General features: G+C 44.8%; 1 protein-coding gene across 1 annotated transcript in view; it reads left to right on the top strand.

Annotated features, from left to right (window-relative positions):
• insrb (insulin receptor b) overlaps positions 1 to 23,280 on the top strand; it is an 88,744-nt gene that overhangs the window by 54,855 nt on the left and 10,609 nt on the right. Inside the window, exons 3-16 of the mRNA XM_071543336.1 lie at positions 4,593 to 4,801; positions 5,107 to 5,240; positions 12,129 to 12,268; positions 12,711 to 12,855; positions 13,453 to 13,667; positions 14,212 to 14,338; positions 14,478 to 14,728; positions 14,972 to 15,139; positions 15,319 to 15,517; positions 19,057 to 19,183; positions 19,659 to 19,806; positions 20,244 to 20,392; positions 21,704 to 21,860; positions 23,081 to 23,177. Of these exons, the coding sequence (XP_071399437.1) occupies positions 4,593 to 4,801; positions 5,107 to 5,240; positions 12,129 to 12,268; positions 12,711 to 12,855; positions 13,453 to 13,667; positions 14,212 to 14,338; positions 14,478 to 14,728; positions 14,972 to 15,139; positions 15,319 to 15,517; positions 19,057 to 19,183; positions 19,659 to 19,806; positions 20,244 to 20,392; positions 21,704 to 21,860; positions 23,081 to 23,177 (2,266 nt within the window). The remainder of the gene's footprint in view (positions 1 to 4,592; positions 4,802 to 5,106; positions 5,241 to 12,128; positions 12,269 to 12,710; positions 12,856 to 13,452; positions 13,668 to 14,211; positions 14,339 to 14,477; positions 14,729 to 14,971; positions 15,140 to 15,318; positions 15,518 to 19,056; positions 19,184 to 19,658; positions 19,807 to 20,243; positions 20,393 to 21,703; positions 21,861 to 23,080; positions 23,178 to 23,280) is intronic.

Raw genomic sequence — 23,280 nt, 5'->3', positions numbered from 1 at the left:
CGACTGCCTTTGAGGTCTGGAAAAATTGTGGACTTTTGAAATGGAAAATGTGTTGGAGCAATATCATATAATCTTACCTTTCCTCTACATTACCTCTCACCTCTCTCCCTTTCTCTCTCATCTCCTGCTTTTCCCCTTCTGTCTCCCGTTCTTTTCCAGTCACCTTACTCCCCCTCTCCCCTTCCTCCCCCGCTCCTCTCCTCCCTGGCCGTGCTGGTGATTGTATTGTTCTTGTCATACTTATCAATACTGTCAAACAAAGTCAACACAAACAGACCTTTGCCTTGCTGTGTGTGTCTCTGTGTGTGTGCGTGCATGCGTGTGCGTGTATTTTGACACTGGTGACGACAGTATCACTCCCTCTCCTCCCTCCCTCCCAGGGATCTGTGTGTTTTTGTTTACACTCTTTCCCCTACCCCCTCTCTCTCCTCTACTCTCTCAGGGTGAATGTCTTACATCAGATCACTAGAAGCATTTATAGCAAAGCTTTTGAAGCTTAGGACTCCCACCGTGGCCAAATATAGTAAACGTGAATCCAGCAGCTGTGTGTGTGTGTGTGAGTGTGTAAGAGGGTGCGTGTGTGTGTGTGCGTGCTCCTGAGTAAATGGCTCTGGGGTAAAAACGTGTTTGTTATTGTTCCCAGCGCTTTGCCTGTAGACAACACTGCCAATTAAAGGGGAGGTTTTATGTGTAAGAGCAGGAAGTGTTGCCGTGTGTGGCTGCGCGCTATTGGCTGCTCGGCTTCTCCCATGTTCCTTCCCTGGGGACTGAGCAGCCAAGGCTCTTTACTGCCGTGGCCAAATGAAAGGTAAACACAGCACACCTTTGATCAGGCTTTGCATTTAAAATCCTTACTGGAACTCAGTGTGTTTAGGGAAGCAGCAAGCAAATTATTGAATGACACAGTGAGGTTTACATGCGTGTGTGCGTGTGTAGCTTAATGAGAGATAAGCTCTCCGGGATGCTGCCGCCTCCTCCTCCTCCTCCTCCTCCTCCTCCTCTTGTTGTTGTGGAAGCACGAGTGAAATCATCCCTCCATCCATCCCTCCTTCCCTCCATCCCCCCATCCACCCAGCATGAAAACAAAACAAGGCGTTGTATGAATGAAAGTGGGAGGGGCAGAGTGGCCTAGAAAGGCAGGCAGGCAGGCAGATAGAGAGATAGATAGTGGTGCAAGGCAGGCTGAGGCTATGGAGGAGAGGAGAGGAGGAGGGAAGAGGGATGGATAGAGAAGAGGACAGTGGAAGAGGAGGAGGAGGAGGGGATGAATGAATGAGTGAGCTGACTGGAGTGTGTTTGGCAGAGAAGCTAGCTTGTGTAGCCCAGCTCTAGCGTGAGCAGAATTGAAATAATGCTGCTGCAGTAGCGGCGTTAGCGCTGTGCTACTGTAGTACTCCCTGCTGAGAGCACTGTGCTGGGATCTGATTGGAACAGGAGAGGGAAGGGAGTAAATATACCTCAGAATCCAAAAACCATTTATAGTGACAGAAAAAGAAAGAAATATAAGAGGGCAATACATTGATGTGGTGCCTGTTTTTATTAGTAGAACTTGGAGATATAAACAACTGATTTTCTGTGGCCCTGTATTCAATGGAATTGACGCAGAGCTGATTTACCAGCTCTGTCTAACTCTGCATTGGCCAGGCTTCAGTCTCAAGCTTGTTCTTATTCACCCAAAGCAGCAGCAGTAGATCCAGTAGTATCTTCCCTGGCACGCTGGCTCCTTGGCTGCGTCTGCCCCCTGTCTGCCCCAGCGAGGCCAGGGTTAACCCTGGGCGTCTCTCCTCCCCGACATGGAGGAGGCCATTGAATGGCTGCCTCCCCCAGCCAGCAAACACATTGGCTGAAGCTGAGGGTGGATCTGGGGCTGGAGCGGCACTCCGGCGTGGATCGCCGGCTGGAGCTGGATCAGGAGTCTGTCTCCGCTCTCCCTGTTCTGTTATGTGATGGCGTGGTCACAGCATGTACACACACAGCAGACAGGAGAGAGGGGGAGGGCTGGAGGAGACAGGAGAGCTATGCATTTTTTTCTGTGAGAGAGAGAGAGAGAGGCTGTGTGCGAGGGCAGGTTCACTAGCTCATAGTAAAGAAAATGTAGTGGAGCGATCAGGAGGGAGAGAGAGACCCCTGCATGAACTATCTCAGAAGGTCGGAGGTGGTGTTTTTTCTGCATTAGTCGTTCTCTCTCTCTCTGTGTTTTTGACCCCCCATCCTCCCTTTCTTCATTGCTCTTTCATTTCCTTCAGCCTCCTTACCCCCCCTTCGTCCCTCTCAGTCTCCCCTCCTCCTCTCCCCCCTGCCACGGCCCCGTCTGTCCTCTCTGCTTTTGCTCAGGCAGCACGATGGGCAGCCCTCCCGTGCAGGAGAGGGGTCCTAGCTGTTTCCTTGGCAGTGAGAGCTCATGTGATGTCCTCACAGAGGTGGTATCCCTTGAAGGCTGGCACACAGTGCCCCCATTGCACTCTGCTAAATGTTTTTTTTATTTCTTCAACTCTTTTCTCAGCAGCTAAGGAACAGTATGTGTTTCTTTTGTTTGTAGTAAATATCACAGAATTTTGTCAAAATACAGTCAAATGCAGAATGAATCCCAGCCCTGGGTCAAATAGTATTTATGATCCAGTTCTTAATGTTGTTTTATCCTGCCGAGAGTAACAGATGGGTGGGGTTTACCGCTTAGGGCAATGCAAATGCCAAAAAGGTTAGGCAATCGTGCGTAAGCACTTGAATATCAATGCGGTATAGTTTTCTTTGATTGACATATTACCTGGCACTGTCTGCATTGGCTTGATGCAGCAAATCCCCACCCATCTGGGCCTCAAAGCAGGTTAAAAATACGCTAAGAATTATTTGCAGCTAACTCTTTGACCTAGGTCTGCCCTACATTCAGCACTTTCTTCTGCCCTGGCCCTCTGTAGTTCAGTTAGCGTGTGATATCTAAGCTGACAGTATAGTGAGGGACGTGGTGTGAGAGACTGATTAACGCACAGGGCCACGGACAGGAAAACCAACAGGGGGTCAGAGTTGGCCTACATTCCAATATTCTTTAGTCTCTTCTACTCAAACCTGCCCCGCTCCACGTGGATTTTAAAGCATGGGATAAATTCGATTATAGAAACACTCAAGACAATCCAGTTGCTTTTCTGTCTGTTTAGACTGATAGCTGATGAGTGCTGCACTTAATTGAAAATCAGGAAGCCAACTGGAGCAGAAAACCTTCTTTGTCTAAAGGTCACAGTGGCTGCTAAATCCCAAACTTTTTTCTATTTTACCTGACTACTAGATGTTTTTCAAATAAAATAGGACACTCAAATGATGTTTTGTAACCTGCTAAAGTAGCTGGTAGAGTAAAACAGCCACAGTAAACATTTACCAACCTGTGGCTGATGTGGTGATTTCCTATCTTTCTCCCAATCCGTCAGCTGGTCAGTCAGTATGTCCAGTTGCTAAAAAGGTCAGGGTTTAGTATATGTTGAAATCTAATGAGTCTCTATTGGCTCATGGACAAGGAGATAAGAACTTGTTTATTAGATCATTACAGGTCACAGGTCAAATCTGACAGCTAATCCAATCACAATTGACACTCAGCCTATTTGACCAAATGGTGTTTCCCAATAGGTCAAATCAAACTTGACATGTCAAGCCAATGATGTTTAGGGTGCAGCCCATTAGCAATTAGTTGGTTACTACAGGGGCTTGGCCAAATTGCTCATATGTATGTGTTTGTTGATACTTAATGAAACAATTAAGGCCTGGTCATGTTAATGATAAGATAAGATAAGATGAAATGCACTTTATTGACCCCTAGGGGAAATTCGGGAATGATGCTGGAGTTAGCAATCCATCACCTAGCAAAGAAATCACTGATGTTGATGTTTATATGCTTTGTTGTTTCTGCCAGTAGTTTGTTGTTTTTATAAGGGACAATTAAACATTTTTCAAATACAGGATTGGATTCTTTCTGTTGGCAGTACACCTTTCTCATTTTCTCTTGGAGCAGCAACAGCAGTAACACATCCAAAAGGAATCAATGTACCACAAAGCCTTGCAGAGAACACCTGCTTTTATTTCATGAAGGCACGCACACATGCATGTGAATGTGTATGCATGTGTGTGTACATACAGTACGCCCAAACTTGCATGTGTGTGCCCTCATTGCTCTCAGATCAGAGCAAACCACCACTTGGTGGCCATTTTGGCCCTGGGGTTTTCGTCCGGTCCGCCCCTTCCTGTTTTAATGTTTTGTGAGCCGTTAAATTCTAGAGAGAGCGAGTGTGACAGAGGGAGAGTCCAGTGTACATGCCGTCCAGTGCTGTTTTTATTTGGTATTTTGTTTTTATTTTATTTTGCTTCTGCACCCTTATTGCTGTAAAAGCAGAATGTTTTTCAGTGTTTTTGTGGACTTTGGGTGAGTCCCAGCTCTCTCCCGCTGGTCTCCAAATACCAACTCAAAAACACGTCCATGGTGAACACAAAGTGCCGCTGCAAGTGGGGGCCAAAATAAAGCGTTATTGATTGCAATCCCAAATGTCCACTTGTATCAAACATGATACTAACCACCTCTTACCTCTCCCTCTCTCCCTCTCTTTCCCCAGTGTGCTTGGACAACTGTAAGCATGGTGCGTGTAGCCCCCGGGGCCATTGCTGCCACGACCAGTGCCTGGGCGGCTGCTCAGAGTCGGGGAACGTCAGTAGCTGTGTGGCCTGCAGGAACCTCCAGCACGGCGACACCTGTGTAGACAAGTGTCCTCCAGGATACTACGTCTTCAGGGGCTGGCGCTGCGTCAGCTTCTCTTTCTGTCAGGTTGGTAATGGGTTAATGGGTTCTCAAGGTTAAAACAAATCACATTTATCTCAAAGACAGGTATAGTACACTCTCTGTGACACACACTGATGTAAGGACATACGATTTATCAAATGAGAAGCTTCCATCGCTTGGCTCATCATTATAAAACACCGATAATAATCAAAGGCACGCACATACACTTACATCCACTCTTTCTCTACTTTTTCTCCTCTCTCTTCTCTCTCTCCTTCCCTCTCTCCTCTCTGTGTTTGTGTGTCTCTCTCTCTCTGAATGATATGTATTGTCCCTGTTGCTCTATCCAGGACCTCCACAATCAGTGTAAGCAGACTAAGAAGTTGAACCAGGACCGGGAGTCAGGCTGCCACGAGTACGTCATCCACAACGGGGCCTGTATACCAGAGTGTCCTTCTGGATACACCACCATCAACTCCACTACGTACGTCTGGCTCACACACACACACACACACACACACCACCAGATACATCTGCCTCACACATGCACACACAGGCACACGAACACAGACGTATACACAAACACTAAAATGATAAGGCTTTGCTATGGATTTAACCCTAGAATGGTACCACCATCAACACTGCCGTGTTATTGATGGTGGCCATCATTACATGATCGTAGATGTAACGGTCACCCACAACAATTCATCCCCTGTGACCTCATCCGCACAAGTGGACTGTGAACACTGAACACAGACAATAACATTTGCACACAAGAGATGACAGCATTTGGAAGTTGATCAAACAAAAAGGGTGAAGTATGAGTATTTTTTTTTCCACTATGGAAAGTCTCTTGGCTCCTGTGGAGAAGCAGCTGGGCTACAGAGAGGACAAGTGAGGAAGATATGGCAATAGAGGAGCAAAGAGGGCAAAACATCACCTGCTCTATCGACCTTGAGTAGTACTGGGGAGTTTTTAGGTTCACAATAATATATATATGCATATATTTAATGCACTTTTATTTTGTGTTGAATATTTTTTATTTTTTTTTATCAGTTTGGAGAAACATTTCTAATCTATCCAAAGTGTTGATTGTTTTGGCACTAGCACACAAGGGTGCACTGGAGTGAAGTAATGTGATTGGGTCTTTATGCACCTAATAGCTAATTATTTTCCTATTGAATGGATTATTCAGTGGCAAACTGGGCTCAACTTTATAGTCTGGTTGAGTAGTACATATGAGATATGAAATAGCATGTGAAATAATATTAATGGCTCAAGAGGCTACATGTGAACACAGTCAGTATCACTAGCACAGTATACACAGCCAGCCCCACATTGTGGACTGAGGGAATAAAATATGAAGAAGCCTGCATCACTTGTGAAGTATAACAAAAAAGAAAATGAGATACTCATCAGAGCTTTAGACAAACTTTCTATCTTTCCAAGTGTAAGCAAAATCCTTTTGCTCTGCAGTATGATCACATCAGTGCGCGAAATGCTTTTTTGTGTGTCCGTCTTTCCTCGGACACAAGAGATTGGTGCTAATTTGATGGACTTCATGTTTAGCAGCGATGTTGCAGATGGAACGCCACTCTAATACATCTCCAAAAAAATGTTTTTACGGTTGCATGGATGATATATTGAGCATGTAGCCCTATCTAGTGGCAGGGTAGCCTAGTAGAGAATATGTCACATAGGTGAAAGGTCATAGGTACGATCCCTGCAACAGCCTTTTGTCCTCAAGCAAGACACTGAACCTGCTCTCTTTTTGTAAATCGCTCTGGATAAGAGTGTCAGCTAAGTGCCTAGAATGTAAATGTAAAAGCAATCTTACAAGCTGTCTGGAACTCACCTGGTCCTTTTCAATTCACAGCTTTGTCTACATGTGTTACAAGCAAGGGGACAACCTTATTTAGCAATGCTACTTGTAGTTAGGGGAGGGAACATTATTGGTCTCCTCATTTAGCACCAGTAGCTGTTTAGAAAACATATACTTTGGATTGGGTAATATGGCCAAAATATCATTTTCTAAACATGATGTGTAAAACACTTCCCTCACCCCTCTATGGGTAGACAAATCTGATGACCACAGGTATGACCAAGTCAACTTTCCAAGTCCCAAACCAAGTCCCAAGTCAGTTTCAAATCTTAATGTACAAGTCTCAAGTCAAGTCCCAAGTCTAAATGTAGATTACCAAGTCAAGTCTATGTCATTAATGTCCAGTATCAATTTAATATCTTCAATCATTCCATACAAATTCGGAAAACAGAATTTAATTCAGTCGTCTGGTGGAATAAATCTCTCTTTCACACACACAAGATCTTTTGTCAAGACTTTAGAAACCTTTTCAAGTATTCAAAGTCAAGTCCCAAGTCACCAGAACCCGAGTCAAGTCTCAAGTCTTCTCTTCATGCATCAAGTCAAGTCTCAAATGATTAAAATTGTGACTCAAGTCTGACTCAAGTCCAAGTCATGTGATTCGGGTTCCCACCTCTGCTGATGACACATCCATCACAGGAGCTGCATAAGCAGTCCAAGCTTAATTTGTGAAATAAGATCATGCTATGCCAAGACAAATATCATAAAAACAAGTCTGATTGTGTTTCCACGCTACGCTGAGGGCTAATTAGGCGTGCATCACCAAACGTTTAAACTCTATTAATAAAAGTATTCTTGCCATATTCTGCCTCCAAATGCACCAAATAGCTTTAGTACAAGTGCTGCTTCATCCTCTCTGAAAGCAAGAGTGTGTTTTGCTGATATGAAGACAGAGATCAGGACATTAGGAATGGAGGGTGGAGTAGGAGGAAAGACGGAGAGGGAGTGAATGAGGAGGAGGAGGAGGAAAAAGAAGGACAGAGAGGTGTATTTCTTTGAGTTTGTTCTAATAAGAGCAGGTTGTGTGCTGGAGATGTCTGCTACGCCAAAAGCCACAGGTTGCTGGATGATTGATGGTGTTTGTGTGTTTCTGGTATAACCGTGTGCGTGCATGTGTGTATTTGTGTATATATGTGTGAGTGTGTGTGCGTGCGTGCGTTTGTGTGTGTGTGTGTGTGCAGAACGTGTTTGTGACTACATTAGCCCGGCCCTGGTAAGGTGTTTGGCCGTGTTGCTTTTTCCAGGTGCAGTCTGGGGGAAATGTCCACTGTGTCCAGATAGGGAGAGGTATAAATAGATGTATTTATTAGGCAAATAACACACACACACACACACACACACACACACACACACACACACACACACACACATGCACAGTGAGAGGGCATTTTTTCACTTATGTCCTACATTAAATGCAATAAATCCCACTGCTTCTGGTACACCCTAAGGGAACAGTGCTAAGGACATTTCATCCATGTCTGTGTGTGTGTGTGTGTGTGTGTGTGAGAGAGAGAGAGAGAGAGAGAGAGAGAGAGAGAGAGAGAGTGTGTGTATGTGTGTGTGTGAGACTTTCCCTTGCATGCTGCCAGCCTACAGGGATTATCAGGTGCTTAGGCAGTGAAGAACATTGCTTTAAGTCTCAGTCATACACCCTGAGGCACCAGGCAGAATGGCATCCTTTGTGTGTGTGTGTGTGTGTTTGTGTATGTGTCCGAGTAAGGATGTATGTGTGTGCGCATTATGTTATATACCAGACTTTTCTTTTCCATTGGGATTCTGCTGCAGTTGCAACATCAGGGCCTGTGTGTGTGTCTGTGTGTGTTGTGTGTGTGTGTGTTGTGCTGCTATGGTTTGGTTTCAGTAGGAGCGTCATCACAGTGGCTTAGCTGGCAGCGGCTACACCCAGACACACAAATCACCCACCCAGACAGCCAGACGGACCCCCACACACACACACACTCACACTGATAAGGATGGACGAGGTGTAGGGACGGGTCGGAGCTGGAGAAAAGGCCAAGCTGGAGACCCAGAGGTTTGCATCATGTTTTTTCTATGATGCCGATTTTCATATCAATATTAAAATCCTTCTTCTTTTAGGTGTCCAGCTCTCCGTCTTTTTCCTCAGTCTCTCCTTCCGTCCCTCCCTGTCTCTCCAGACAGCTAGCTGTGCTCTCTAGGCATTCGGCCTTTACTAACATCCATGACGGAATTTGCTCATCTTTCCTGGAGGCTCTGACAGCACAGCAGTGTGTGTGTGTGTGTGTGTATGTGTGTGTGTGTGTGTGTGTGTGTCTGTATATTTGGTCTGGTTCCGCCGGGCCTGGGCCCAAACCAAACCCAAGCGTCAGCTGCGGCCTCTGTTCTAGATGGTTCTAGCAGACCCTGGGGCCCGAGTCACAGAGTTCAGCTGGACAGATATACACTGTCCCTTTAAGAGCCGCCACTGGACCCAGCCTGTCTGTCTGTGTGTCTGTGTTTTTCAATACAACGGCCCAAAACATTCTCTCTTTCTACGCTGCAACTAGAGCGTTACGTTTGAGAAGCTGAATTTACGATTTTCCATGTGGGGGAGAGAGATGGAGAGAGACAGAATATCCGTTTGAGTTTTTCTTCTCACTGTTGTTTTGGAGAGGTCATTACGGAGTGTTTCCACTCAGTCAGAAGTCATAGGGGGAAAACCATGCAGATTTGGCCTGTGATTGATGTAAATTATTAAGAGCTTGATAAGGTGGAATCTAGGAGAAGCGGGGCGTGTAATGGGTCATTTGGCACTGTCAGGGTGGAGAGGAAAGGCCAGCCAAGGACCAAAACAGCACGACTGGAGCTCAGTGTTGCGTGTCACTGCAGAGAGTGGCGTCTACGACAGGGCCTGGCTGTTTTTGGGGGAACGTAGCAGCAGGATTTGTGTTGTGTGTTGTGAGTGCGTGATTGTTTTTTTGGGGGGTAAACATGTGTGCATGCCAGCTTGTGTGCACGAGTGTGTGTGTGTGTGTGTGTGTGTGTGTGTGTTTCCTGGGGAGGGGGTATTATAATAAGAGCTGCATAAACATAGCATTAAAACAGGGTGAGCTAGCAAATGGCAGTTCATGCAGTGCTAGCGTGGCCCCCGCAGTGAACAATAGCAGCCTTTGTTAGCTGTTCCCAGGGCTCGGGGGCTGCTTTAAATAGGTGGCTGTTAAGGCTGCCTTTTGATGCCATTGTCTCCTCACCCCTGAGTTTTGGAAGCCTGATTGGACTTCTTCACCCCCCCACCCCCCCACCCCCCACCCCCCATATTTCTGGATCTGCTTTTCCAGGAATCAGAATATTTTGACGTAACTCTCTTGTTTTTCTTGCATGGCCACCTCGGAGCGGAGTGGCCCGAGTGAGGCAGTCATGCAGCAATAAGTCCTGTTCTGTAATACACAGCTTCACCCCACCACCCCCCACTCCCTTCTCCACCCACCCTTCCTTCCTCTCCTCCTCTCATCCACCTCCTGTCCCTTTTCCCTCCATCCACCCCTCTCCTCTCCCTTGTTTGTTTTCCACATGAGCAGCTAACGGCCGGATGAGCGACAGAGAAACGTCGTTGGGGAGGTGGCAGGTGGGGGAGGTTATCGGTCGGTGGGGTTCAAGTCAGTTGTAGAGGAGTGGGGGTGGGGTGGGGGTGTGTTGGGGGTCGAAGGTTGGTAGCCGTGGTGGCCAACCGACCGACCAGCCGAACTGCAGCCTTTCAGCTTATGTCTAAACCAGACCTGTGTGGTTAGGGATGTCAAGGCTGGAAGTGGAATTAAAGAGAGGGATTATGTTCTTTCGAGAGGGCTTCGAAAAAAAAATAGAGTGCTCATTTGTGAATGAAGCGTTGGGTCCCTTTTCTCTGTGTGGCGTGTCCCTGGCTGCTCTCTAGACTAGGCCTGGCTTTTGTGAATGAATTCCTGAAAGGCAACGCTATCAAGGCCGCACAGCTCAGTGTGTGTGTTTGTGTGTGTGTGTGTATGTGATTGTCTGCATAAGTGTGTATGTTTGCAGGGAGAGGACGCCACTCGCAGAGCTGAGAGAGAGAGAAAGAGAGAGAAACAGAGCGATGCCTGTTGGGAACTGCAGCTGGTGTTCCAGCCATGTTGTTTTTGTTGTCTCTGATTGTGCTCTGTGTGTGTGTGTATATGTGTGTGTGTGTGTGTGTGTGTGTGTGTGTGTGTGTTGTATGAGCAACGGAACTAATTGAACCAAAGGATGAGAAAGCTCTCTCCTCTCTCCCCTAGTGCTAGTAAAAGGAGGGAGGCTCAGATGAGGATGAGAGATTACGTAATCTAATTCCACTCCTAAAAGCCTATGGATTCATTACAGGGCTTATCTAATTAATTGAGAGAATTATACAGATCCACCTCTGAATCCATCAGCTCATTCATTAGATTCCAAGGTCCTGTTTGATTGTTTCTCGTTTGAGTTGCTTGGCTTGAGAAGCCATTTTCTCACTGCTGCTAAAATGTTTAAGCATTTTGTCATTTGTAGAGTTTGTGGCTTTATGTGCAAATTTCATACTGTTTGCTGTCACTATAATGAGGAAAAAACTGTCTGATATTTAGTCAAGTAAATTTTATTGGTGAAGTAATTTAATAAACAGGTTTGTCACAAGTACATTTGGGACAAAGGACAGAAATGAAGATAAAAAACGAGATAAAAACAGGAATAAGCACATCACAAACTTGCAGATATGAGGCCAGAGCTGTGTGTGTGTGTGTGTGTGTGTACGTACAGTATGTGTGCGCGTGCCGGCATGTGTGAGTGGATGTGATGTATAATGAACAGATCAGATCCCAGTGAGAGAACAGATGTTTATCAGTTAGATTCCTCTGAAAAGATTAGCTCTGTTATTTCAAAATGCCAAGTCATCCTTTGTCCCACCTACGCCACGCCAGCCCGTCACATAGCATTCCAGTCTCATTCCATTCCATCCTGCTCCATTCCATTCTTGTGATATCTGAGCACGGAAACATCCTTGGTATTTGTCGTTGTCTTCTCTCAGAAACACAGTTTGTTGTTTGTGCCCAGTTAAGGCATTACTCTGCGACGTTTCAGCGATGTCTCGACACTTAGCTTGTCATGTAGGAATGCGAATGAGTCATAAAAGTTGACTGGGGAGGAGAATGTGACATTGGTTGTAAGCTTTTATGAAAACTGTAGCCTCAAATGTTGTCTTGCAGCTTTGGAACGTATCGAGCGCAATGGATCCATTTTGATCAAACGCATATAAACTCCTTGCTTGTCTGAATTGATCTGTATTGACCTGCATCAACATTAGGTTGTCTGCCCACTGCGTCAACCAGTAATTACTGCATCAAATAACGCTGACACACAGCACTGGTGGATGACCAAGTTGTTTGGGAGTCCAGAGACACACACACACACACACACACACACACACACACACATATTGTATCTCACCTCGTTCATTAGGATGTTGTTGTAGGGCCCGTGTCCTAATCTGTGTGTGTATCTCTCTGTGTGTAGGTTGAACTGTTCGCCGTGTGCGGGCCTGTGTCCCAAGCTGTGTGTGGGGAATAAGACTGTCGACTCGGTAACTTCAGCCCAGGCTTTGAGAGGCTGCACCGTACTCAACGGCAACATGATCATCAAGATCAGAGGAGGGAGTAAGTACTGGTTCTCTCAGTCTTTCTCAGTATCTGTCTCTCTACGTCTGTATCTCACTCCCTCCACCTCTCTGGTTAATTGGTAACAGAAAGATACCAAGATGAAAACCGGTAAAATGGCCCTTTCCTGACCTGGATGGGAAGTACTATTGATAGCTGAAATCTCTAAGCCTGTGTGTGTGTATCTGTCTCTCTATATCAGGATTGCCAGTCATACCGTTTGTTCATCCACCTGTCTGTCCAACTGTGTCTCTGTCTGTGTCTCCAAACTGTAGAAGACATGCTGTCTGTCTGTCTGACCACCTGTCTGTCCCATGGTCATTACCTAGTGGCTGTCTTTATGACCAACTGTTTGTCAGTCTACTTCTAGATAATATAGCAGCTGTTTCTCTGCCTGATCACCTGTCTCTCTCTCTCTCTCTCTCTCTCTCTCTCCTTGTAGATAACATAGCAGCTGAGCTGGAGGCTAACTTGGGCCAGCTTGAGGAGATCACAGGCTACCTGACCATCCGCAGAGCCTACGCCCTGGTCTCCCTCTCCTTCCTCCGCAAGCTACGCATCATCAGGGGGGAGCAGCTGGAGGGAGAGTAAGTCTTCTCCTCTCCTTTCCTCTCCTCTCGAATATCGTAAATATCCAGATTAGACACATAGAACATAATAGTGTAAAATACATGTAATATTTTATTAAAATGACCACAATAATTTCTGGCCATTGTTGAACTGAAAAACTGATTTCATAGGCTTTTGGATTGCACAGAAATCACTGTAAAAGTGATGCAGCCTGCCTCACTTACATTGACCAGTTTGTAATAGCATTCTTGTCCACCTGAAAAGTTAAATGTTTTCATCTCTACTTCTACTCTAAATGTGATAGCTTTATTTCTGTGTCTTGTTGTCATGTTGCCATGTTCAGAACTTAATAATATTCTGAACTCATTATATTCGCCTGCCAAAAATATTGCTATAGAATACGTGCTATAGAAATAATATAGTAAGTATTATGGCTTTAATACAACTGTTACCAATGTACGTACAAACAAAAATGAGACAATTTCTAGCTGGCTGGAATGTGTCTTCAACCAATCAGATTGCTTGGCTGAAACTTTCAGTTGTATAAACAGCAAATCAAACATTGTGTCTAATGTCTCCACTCTCTCTTCCCCTTCCCCTCCTCCCTCTCTCAGTATCCACTCCTTCTTTGCATTGGACAACCAGAACCTGCGTGAGCTGTGGGATTGGTCCAAGCACAACCTGACCATCCAGCGTGGCCGCATGTTCTTCCACTACAACTCCAAGCTCTGCATGTCTGAGATCCGTAAGATGGAGGAGATGACGGGAACCAAGGAGCGCAACCTTAAGACCGACATTTCTATCCGCAACAACGGGGACCAGGCCTCCTGTAAGAGACACCCAGAAGCCACAGCCTCTGACTTTCGCCACTTCACTGATTTGTGTTGTTTTTAAAATGTCCATATTTTAGCCCTGGTGATGCAGTTGTAGCATTTTTTCACCTTGCAATATCAACATAAATATAATGTTCAGCCTAATGGAAAGGGTTCTCCCTTTCAATCTGTTTAGTTTTGATGTCTCCTAATATTCCAGTCCCGACAATCTGTTCAGTTTTGTTTCTACTACACTTCTATGTTCCAGCTGTCTCTTTGAGCTCTACTTCATGCAAAGAAAGAATACCCACACATGCATCACTTCTCTGTGTACTGTATGTACTGTAGTGTACTCTATGTGCTGTACCTTTCTTAAGTCTCAAGTGTATGTCTTGACAGGTCCTTTGTATCTTCTTTCTTTCTATGGTTTCAATTGTTGGGATGTGATGGCCTGTACCTTGATGGAGAAAGTAGCAGTGTGCACAGTATTGTACTCTGTTCATTTCCTCTTTTACTAAACCCATGTACTGTAACCTAACATTGCCCCTTTTCGTCCCTTAGGTGAGAACCGACTGCTGAAATTCACCTTGATCAAGACCTTGTCAGATAAGATCATGGTGAAGTGGGAGCCCTTCTGGCCGTTGGACTTTAGAGACTTGCTGGGCTTCATGGTTCTCTACAAGGAGGCGTAAGTAGCTGACAAACATCATGGGACTTTTCCTTACCAAGCGAGTTAATTACAAAGCACTCCATTGCTACTTTTATTCATCTCACATTTGAGTTATAGATTTTGATCCATCTCTCATCTCTCCATCCCCCTGCCCCAGGCCGTATAAGAACGTGACCGAGTTTGACGGACAGGACGCGTGTGGCTCCAACAGTTGGGTCATTGCTGACGTGGACCCGCCCCCCCGCGCCACAGAGGGTAAGGAGCAGCAGGAGCCGGGGTACCTGATCCGACCACTGAAGCCCTGGACCCAGTATGCCATCATGGTCAAGACCCAACTGTCTGCCTCTGACGAGAACCAGGTCCACGGAGCCAAGAGCGAGATCATCTATGTTCGCACCAACGCCACCAGTGAGTCACAGGGCTTAAAAACACACATACACTTGCGAATCTCATGCCTCGGTACAGTGTTTTTTGGATGTTGAAAATAGATTCCACACAGCTAAAAGACTGTAACATGTTGGCAGAAGTATTGCTTTGGTAAAGGTGACACAGTGGAACAGATTCAAACACTTTTTAATACTGTGATTTGACATACTGTAGCAATACAGTCCTGAATGTTGATTCAGCATCTTCCTCCTCCTTCCGTCTCAGAGCCCTCAGTACCTCTGGACCCCATCTCCTCCTCCAACTCCTCCTCCCAGATCATCCTGAAGTGGAAGCCCCCCACCAACCCCAATGGCAACATCACCCACTACCGGGTCATCTGTCGTAAACAGCCCGAGGACAGCGACCTGTACAAGTTTGACTACTGCCTGCAAGGTTAGCAGCCATGGGTCGCCCCATTTGTTTCTGCCTACTTCATATCTGTGTCTGTTGGCTAGCAGATTAGCTGCTGCTAGTTGAGGTACAGCGCAACTCACCTTATACTTTGTCTGGCTGTCTCTCTATCTCACTCCGACCCTCCGACCCTCTGACCCTCCGACCCTCGTCCCTCCTAGGAATGAAGCTGCCGTCTCGTACCCCCACCCACCTGGGCAGCGAGGACGAGCAGAAGTGGAACCAGACTGATGAGCCCACCTCAGGGGCCAAGTGCTGCGCCTGCCCCAAGACCGATATCCAGCTTAAGAAGGAGCAGGAGGAGTCAGAGTACCGCAAGACTTTTGAGAACTACCTCCACAACGAGGTCTTTGAGATCAGGTACACAACCTTGACTGTCATTAACTGTTGTCAGGTATGAATAACATACTGTATGTACATACTATTTCCAAGTTGGGTAAGAACACACTGGCGTTTTTGGGAGGGATCTTATATAATACGACTGCAGTGGCATACTGTATACTGCAGGGTTGGGGTCCACTCACTTTAACCTTGATCAGTTCAAGGAGTGGATTTTCTTCAGAATTCAAAAACTAGAAATCCTTTGGTGTAGAAATATTCTTACATCCATCCTGTGTAGTTCAGTGGATCGTCATGGCACTGACACTGTCTGGGTTAGGGAGTTTCCACTGGGGTCCATGATTAAAAATGTATGCACTCATTGTGCTATTAGATGCTTTGGACTAAATGACGTTTTGTTGAAAATGAAATCTTTGTCACAACCAAGTCAGTTGTAGTTTCACTTTCCATTTTGATTTTCAACCCCAAAGTTGCTTCAGATTAAGCGCTGTATGAAAGTGCTGATACCACAATATAATGTTTGACATGAGTTCATAGAAAGATGAAGGTGGCTGAACACACCTGATCTCTAACCAACTCTTCCAGAACCTCCCCTGCTGTAAGCCCCGCCTCTGACAATGGGTAAGCCAAAGAGATAACAGCTGGAGTTAATGGCCAGTAACCCCATTCATCTCCTTGCTGTTCAGTTGGAGCAAACAGTCCAATGGCTCTGCTTTGTCAGTGGTGGAATGCTTAATCAGAGGCACTAATTGACACTGAAGGGGCTTTTCCCTCGGCGTTCACTCACCAATCCTTGCTTGCGAGCTCCAGTCTTTTATGTTTATATGTTAATTTAGACCTAGCAGCTGCCACATAATTCGATGGTGTAATCTTGTTGTAGGAAGGAGCAGACATTTTCTACATGGCACAAATGAAATGGCTGCCACTACCCAGCATGTTTTGATAATGCTGATGGTGGAGGTGTCAATCAATGGGTCAGATGTTATAATAAGCACTTCCATTAGCCTAGATTTCTTTCCAGTTCCCATGCAAGGGAGATGTGATAAACATGGCCTCCGCTCCTGGATCGGTTCGTTTTTATACCTAAGGCTCTTTTGGCAGGTGGAGGAGCAAGCACAGGTGCCTGATAGATGTACCGTTGATTGACAGGGCCTTGGGCTTACACACACACATACACACACAACCTTTTGATGATCACACAGGTTTGATCTTTGTTTTATGTTTGGTAGGTACACAAGCTGTCACAAGCTTGTATCTACAGAACATGGAACAAATGCACACACACACTAGCAGCATTGTTAAAAAAGTTCACACAGAGAAGGAACTACAGTATATGTAATAGTTGCCTGGTATGTGTGGTATGGGAAGTCACTAGGTGACCACTACACACAGTTTTTTCCAAAATGCCATTTTTCCATTTGAGAAAAAAAAAAACATTACTTCTTACTAAGTACCTCATTCAACATGTGGCATCATTTTCTAAGGAAGCCTGGCTGTGCGTCTGTGTTGCTATTTTTAGATGTTGTGAATGTTCTTCCTAAACAGCCATTGTGGATCTTGTGAATGAATAAATTAAGCCTGTGGTGAAGCTAGTGGTCTATGTGACCAAGAGGATCTTCTGCAAACTCAAACATCAGAATCAGAATCACTTAAACTGACAAGCACAATAAATCTACAGGAATTTGGTGACATTGGTGCAGAGACATGCACACAAATAAGTGTCACAGTACATGCTGACACACACGGTACAAGACAAGACCCTAAGCCTTCAGTATCTCTAAAATATAGATGATCCAGTTTGTATGATTATTTTGTCAAGCAAGGACTTAAGTAAGTATGAAAAAAAACAAACAGCAAAAAACCCCAAATAGGATTGGTTTCATCTTTTGCTTTCAGTCATTTTGTAAGAGTAGGTGTTAGTTTTTTAGCTAGTATTAGTCACTCTTGTAAGTCAGTAGGGTTGGTTTGTTGGTCCCAAAAATTCTAACAAACCCCACTGCACCTATTTATGAACAGACTTATTAATGACGGACAGCACAATCTAAACAAGTATAGGCCAACTTTAGCCCACCACTTATCAAACAGCCCCAATAAGGTAACCTGCACCAATCTGGCCGCAGAGTATCAAGAATTACGTGCTTGTTTCAAATGCTTGTCTGCATTCAGTACATTCCACATTACAGTAGCACCAAGAGGAGCCACTTGTTCGGTTTGTTTCCCCTGTGGCTGTTTGTGGCAGAGCAACAGGAACACTGCAGCCCTCCCCATCCAGCCAGACTAGATCACCCCTCTTTTGTCCCAGCCACCATGATGTGTGTGTCAGAGTGGCTCTGTGCCAATTCTGCCTTGTCCATCTGTGTGTGTGTGTGTGTGTTTATGTAGGCCCTTGTTTTTGTACTGGGGACTACTGTGGGGGGTTGAGGGTGGGAGGCGCTGATCGTCTGGGCCCCCATGTCTCTACCCTCTCCCCTGAACAGACACACACACACACACACAGTCTCTCCCTCCAGTCTCCCAGGGGAGCGATTACTGTGCCCATTATCATTCATGCCAGTCTCGGGTGCAGTCATGCAGACTGCCGTTTGGACACACACAAACACTCACACACACACCTCAGCTGGATTTTGATCCCATGCTGTAGTGCTAGCCAAGGTCACCCCCATACACTGAAGCAAACAAGGAACTCCTCCTGCTCTCCTTTGCCATCACGCAAAGGGATAAACTTGAGAGACTTTTTCACCTACCTGAGTCTTTGCTGAGCACAAATGTTCTTTCTTAGCAGCAACTTCTTTCGCATTAATTCAGTCCCACACCTTCCCAGTACAGTAACAGAGAAGCTTCACTGCAGCAGCCTAGGGTTAAGTGCATTGCTCAAGGGCACTTTGATGGTAATAGCTCTTGAGGGAAGGGAGATGGTTTTCTCACTCGCTATCTTCAGTAGGCAGTGATTACACCCTATCCTATACAAAGATGTACAGGGGAACTTGAACCTATCTGTGTTCCAATTTGTTTTAAGTTTATGGCTCCCTGATGGGCTGACACTCATAACCTCTGACAGTTAAGTGAAGGCAGCACAGTGCTCATTGGCACCACCCAGTGGTGGTGGTAGCTGCATTTAAATGTCATGTAGCCAGCATTGCTACATACTGTAAAGGTTAGTGTGAGCAGAGGTCCCCACTGGCCTCCTCCGCACTACTGCTCCATCTGCCCATGGTCTAATTCACATGCATTTCCTTTGACTTCAGCCCTTCATGTCAATAATAATTCATCACAATGAATGTAGATGGAGGCTCCGCTAACCCAGATTAAACCCTGCATGGATAACATGGACTCGTAATGAACAAACAACTTTTAAGAACCTTTTGATAATTGGTCCTAGCTTGGCTCAAAGTCATTCAGAGTCAAAGCAGTTGTTAAACAACACAAGGCCAGATTTTTTGGTGGAGATTCTCAGAGTATCTGGCATTGTGTTCTTCAACAACTGCTTTCCTCCAGTGTGTTTCTCAGTGGCATTTTAACTGACCTTTGCTAACTGCTCCCCTGTTGCTCTGTCTCTCCAGACCGTCTCGACGGCGACGCTCAGTGGGAGTTGCCAACGCCACACAGCCCCTCCATAGGTTCAGCGACACACTGCCATTCCCCACCACCACACCCACCTCTGAAGACGAGGACGGGGAGGGATCCAAGGTCTCATACACTGTATATATTCTTAATGCATTCTCACTTTTCAGTCAGTCTTTTAGAGAACTACTTGCTGATCATTTGTTGCTGAGTTTCCCATCCTATATTTAAATACTATTTCCAATTATGGTCAAGATGTAAAATGAGAAAAGGAATCATCATGGACTCAGAGGTTTAACTGTCTTCTGCAATCAAGGTTATTTCCAGATCTCTAAATCACTTTTGACCTCTGTTTTATTCATGGTCATAAAATACAGTTAAATATGTTAACCTCTCATTTAAGCATCTAACTACACTACCAGTCAAAAGTTTTGACGCACCACATTTTTATTTATTTTTACTATTTTCCACATTTTAGAATAATAATAAAGACATCAAAACTTTGAAATAAGACAAAAAGATGATTTGTGTGTAAACTGAGTCTCATTAAATCATTGACACCATTGGAGTGATCTGACCTGATCTCCTCCTCTCTGCTCAGGTGGAGGTGTACTCCAAGGAGTCAACAGTCATCTCCAACCTGCATCACTTTACCAGCTATAAGATAGAGATCATGGCCTGCAACCATCCCACTGACCACGCCCGCTGCAGCATGGCTACCTATGTCAGTGCCCGCACTATGCCCGAGGGTAAGACCAAATGCAAAACTCTTCGATACACACATACATGCGTGCTTGGATACATGCACACGCACACACACACACACACACACATATACCCACCCTTTACATCTGGCATTAGCACGCGTCCTAGGTGATACTGTAGTGCAAACATGCATAAAATCCACACAAGACGCATTGAAGATCAGATCATCCAAACGGCCACCAGAGGCAGTCGGAGACGAATACGGTCACATTAATAAAGTGTAAATGCAGTGCTACACAATCCGGATACAAGACGCATGTTAATTCCAGGTGTAAAGGGGGCCATACACACACACACACACACACACACACACATGTACGCTGCCTTGTTATATATACACACACACACACACACACATACACATATGATGTCTTTCTAAAAGCTGTTTTTTTTATACGTATGACCCCTTTGGGCCCTATAGAGAAGGCAGACGACATCCCGGGCACTGTGACCCATGAGATGATCGCAGACGAGCCCAACTCGGTGATCATTAAGTGGCAGGCGCCTCGCTCCCCTAACGGCCTCATCATTCTCTACGAGCTGTTCTACAGGAAGGTTGGAGACGTGGAGGTCAGTGGCCACCATCACAGGACTGGAGGAGAGGAGAGAAGGAGGGAGGGAAGGAGTGATTTGGATTCACTTGCTAAGATGGAGGGAGACAGGGACGAACAGAGTGAGCGATAGAGGAAAACTGAATGAAGATGGGAGGGAAGGAATGAGCTAGCAAAAGTGATGGGGAGGAATGATCTTGATTTACGCTGTAGGAAGGAGGAAGATGGGAGGGGGGGGGGGGATAAGGGAGAGAGGCATACAAGGAAACGGGGATGGAAGATAGGAAGAAATGCGGAGAGAGCGAGGAATGGAATGGGAAGGGAGGCAGACGAGGAAAGGATTGCTGTATACACTCTGAGACCAAGTTCGACTCTGCACTGTTCCTCATATAGATAGAGCAACAAAGGAAATATTTGTTTACTAACTCCCATTGCTACCAGTGTGTGTGCTGATGTTTTCTGCACTGTGCAAGTGTTTGTATGTTACTGATATTTTTGTGTGTGCTTGTGCGTGCATGCGTGTGACTGAGTGAGTGTGTGTGTGTGTGTGTGTGTGTGCGAGTGTTGTTGTTTACTTGCTGTGAATGTGTGGATTCATCTCTCATTGCTATTCATTGCTGCACTGCCTGACCCTAGGAGCCAGTAGCAGCTCTGTTACCATAGCGACAGAGGCAGGAAGGAAGAGTAGAATGCAGTGGCAGGGATGGACTGGCGTCTCAGATGACATCTCTAGTGCACTGCACTACACTGAAAACACACCACTTACTTATACACCCTACAGCCGAAGCAAACTGGTGTGGACTTATTTAAAGTGATGTTTAGAGCACTAGGAGGTCCAACCTAAGTATTGAGTTTATCTCACTGAGCCGACATGTGTCAAACCCTGCAATGACTTTTCCAAATAAAGACTGAACAAATGAAGAAAATCATTTTAACCTTTTATTCATGTTTTATCCAAACCTCTGACTGATCGGTCTATGACCTTAAATGACCATGGAAAAACGTTATTGATACCTACAACTGAAAATATTTAAAGTACAAATTGTATAAAGCATTGCAGAAGTGATGGACTGCCATGCTTTTTTTGGAATCCCATTCTTTTTTTTAATACGATTTTTTATGTTTATTCAAAAGTCAAAATAAAATAAAATACTTAAAATAATCTTTGCTCCCTAATATAAATGCTTGTCACGATTTCTAACATTTCCATCCCCCAAACAACCTACATTCTGGAGGAGTTTGGATAAACAAGGTTCTACTGTAGATGCCACCAACTGTGCTGATTTTGTGTGTGTATGTGTGTGTTTTTGGTTTCTGTTTTTTTTTCCAGGTTCACACAGCCTGTGTGTCACGACCAGCCTACATCAAGTCAGGTGGCACCAAGCTGCGGCTGGTGCATCCTGGGAACTACAGCGTGAGGATCCGTGCCACCTCGCTGGCAGGAAATGGCTCTTTTACAGACGCCACTTACTTCTTCATGCCCGACAGTAAGGCCTGGAGGCTATGTTTAACTAAAGTTAACTTACATCTGTCTGTGTTTGGTTAGACTACTATCTTAGTCTAACTGGCATTAATAAGCATATAGTTGTGGTATTAGGCAGCATGGCCACATCACTGTCTTAATCTAATTAGTAGTTAATAAGCATATAGCTGTGGTATTTGACAGCACTGTCTTAATCTGACAGTATGGTTAGGCATACTGTGTATATGTGCATCCATACAAAATATTAAAACAGAAAAATAGAAACAGAAAGAGAAGAATGTGAAATATGCAGGTGAGACAAAGAAAGAAGGAGCTTATAAAAACGTTCCATCCCAAAAGAACCATCACTTGCCCATATTTATTGTTATTCTGCCTTGTAATCCACTTTACAGCCCAATGCAATGCACTCAAGCAACACACACACAAGCACACGTATGTACACGCATATCAAATGCAGGCATGTTCAGATGAAGGTACAAACAGGCATATATGTACTTGTCCATTTATTTACACCTCATTTACATTATGTGTTACATTATTCATTCTCAGACATTCCACATATATGCAAATTTTTAAAGTCAGAATTAATTGAATGTAATTGAAAGGTTTATATTCTCATCCATAAAACGAAGATGCTTTCTAAAATAATTAAATGAAAAGTTTCTAAATATCAAAAAATGTACTATAAAGAGCAGTCTACTGACACACTAATGCAGAAAAAAAATGAATAAACATCTAAGACACAATTTATATAAAACTCTTGGGTGCCTAAGAATTTTGCACAGTACTGTACATTATTGTTGTAGTTCAAGATCAATTGTTAGTTATGTTACCAGAATGACGGAAATTCAATAGATACTACGGTGTCTCTATGCTACTATGCTCGCTACAACAGGCAAGCTCCACTAACAAACCATTCATGTGAAGACTGAAAGCTTTGTATGCGTTGGCCCGAGTGGAATCTATGGACATTTGTTTCATTCATGGTTTTTTGACTGTGGAAATATGTGGAAAATGTGGTGAATTGAATGTGGTAGAGTGTTTCTTTATTGCCTCCAAAGTATACTGCCAAAGTACACTGCCATGTTTTGTAGATGATTAGATATATAATAACTGAGGCCTATTTTAGCTCTGTTATCAATTTATACACAGCCATTATTATTTACTGTAGATCTGTTTTTGCCGACCCTGTGAACTGACCAATCGCTGCTGTGTTTGTTGCAGAGGACACCAGTGTATTGAAGATTGTGATTGGTCCGGTCATCTGCTTCATCCTGCTGCTTTTCGTGGGAGGTGGAGTCTTCATGATCTTCAAGAAGAAGTAAGACATGTGACTGGCATGCTGCATATCAGAAATATCCAGTGGAGACATAAGCAGTACACATTAGACCATAGGGCATCGAAGAGAGAATGGGCTATTTTGT

This window comes from Centroberyx affinis, unplaced genomic scaffold, assembly GCF_046629955.1.
Source record: "Centroberyx affinis isolate AG114_WGS23_722 - 3 ecotype Tasmania unplaced genomic scaffold, CSIRO-AGI_Caff_v1 ptg004288l_1, whole genome shotgun sequence".
In the NCBI taxonomy this organism is placed as follows: Eukaryota; Metazoa; Chordata; class Actinopteri; order Beryciformes; family Berycidae; genus Centroberyx; species Centroberyx affinis.
This window is presented reverse-complemented; position numbering and strand designations above follow the sequence as displayed.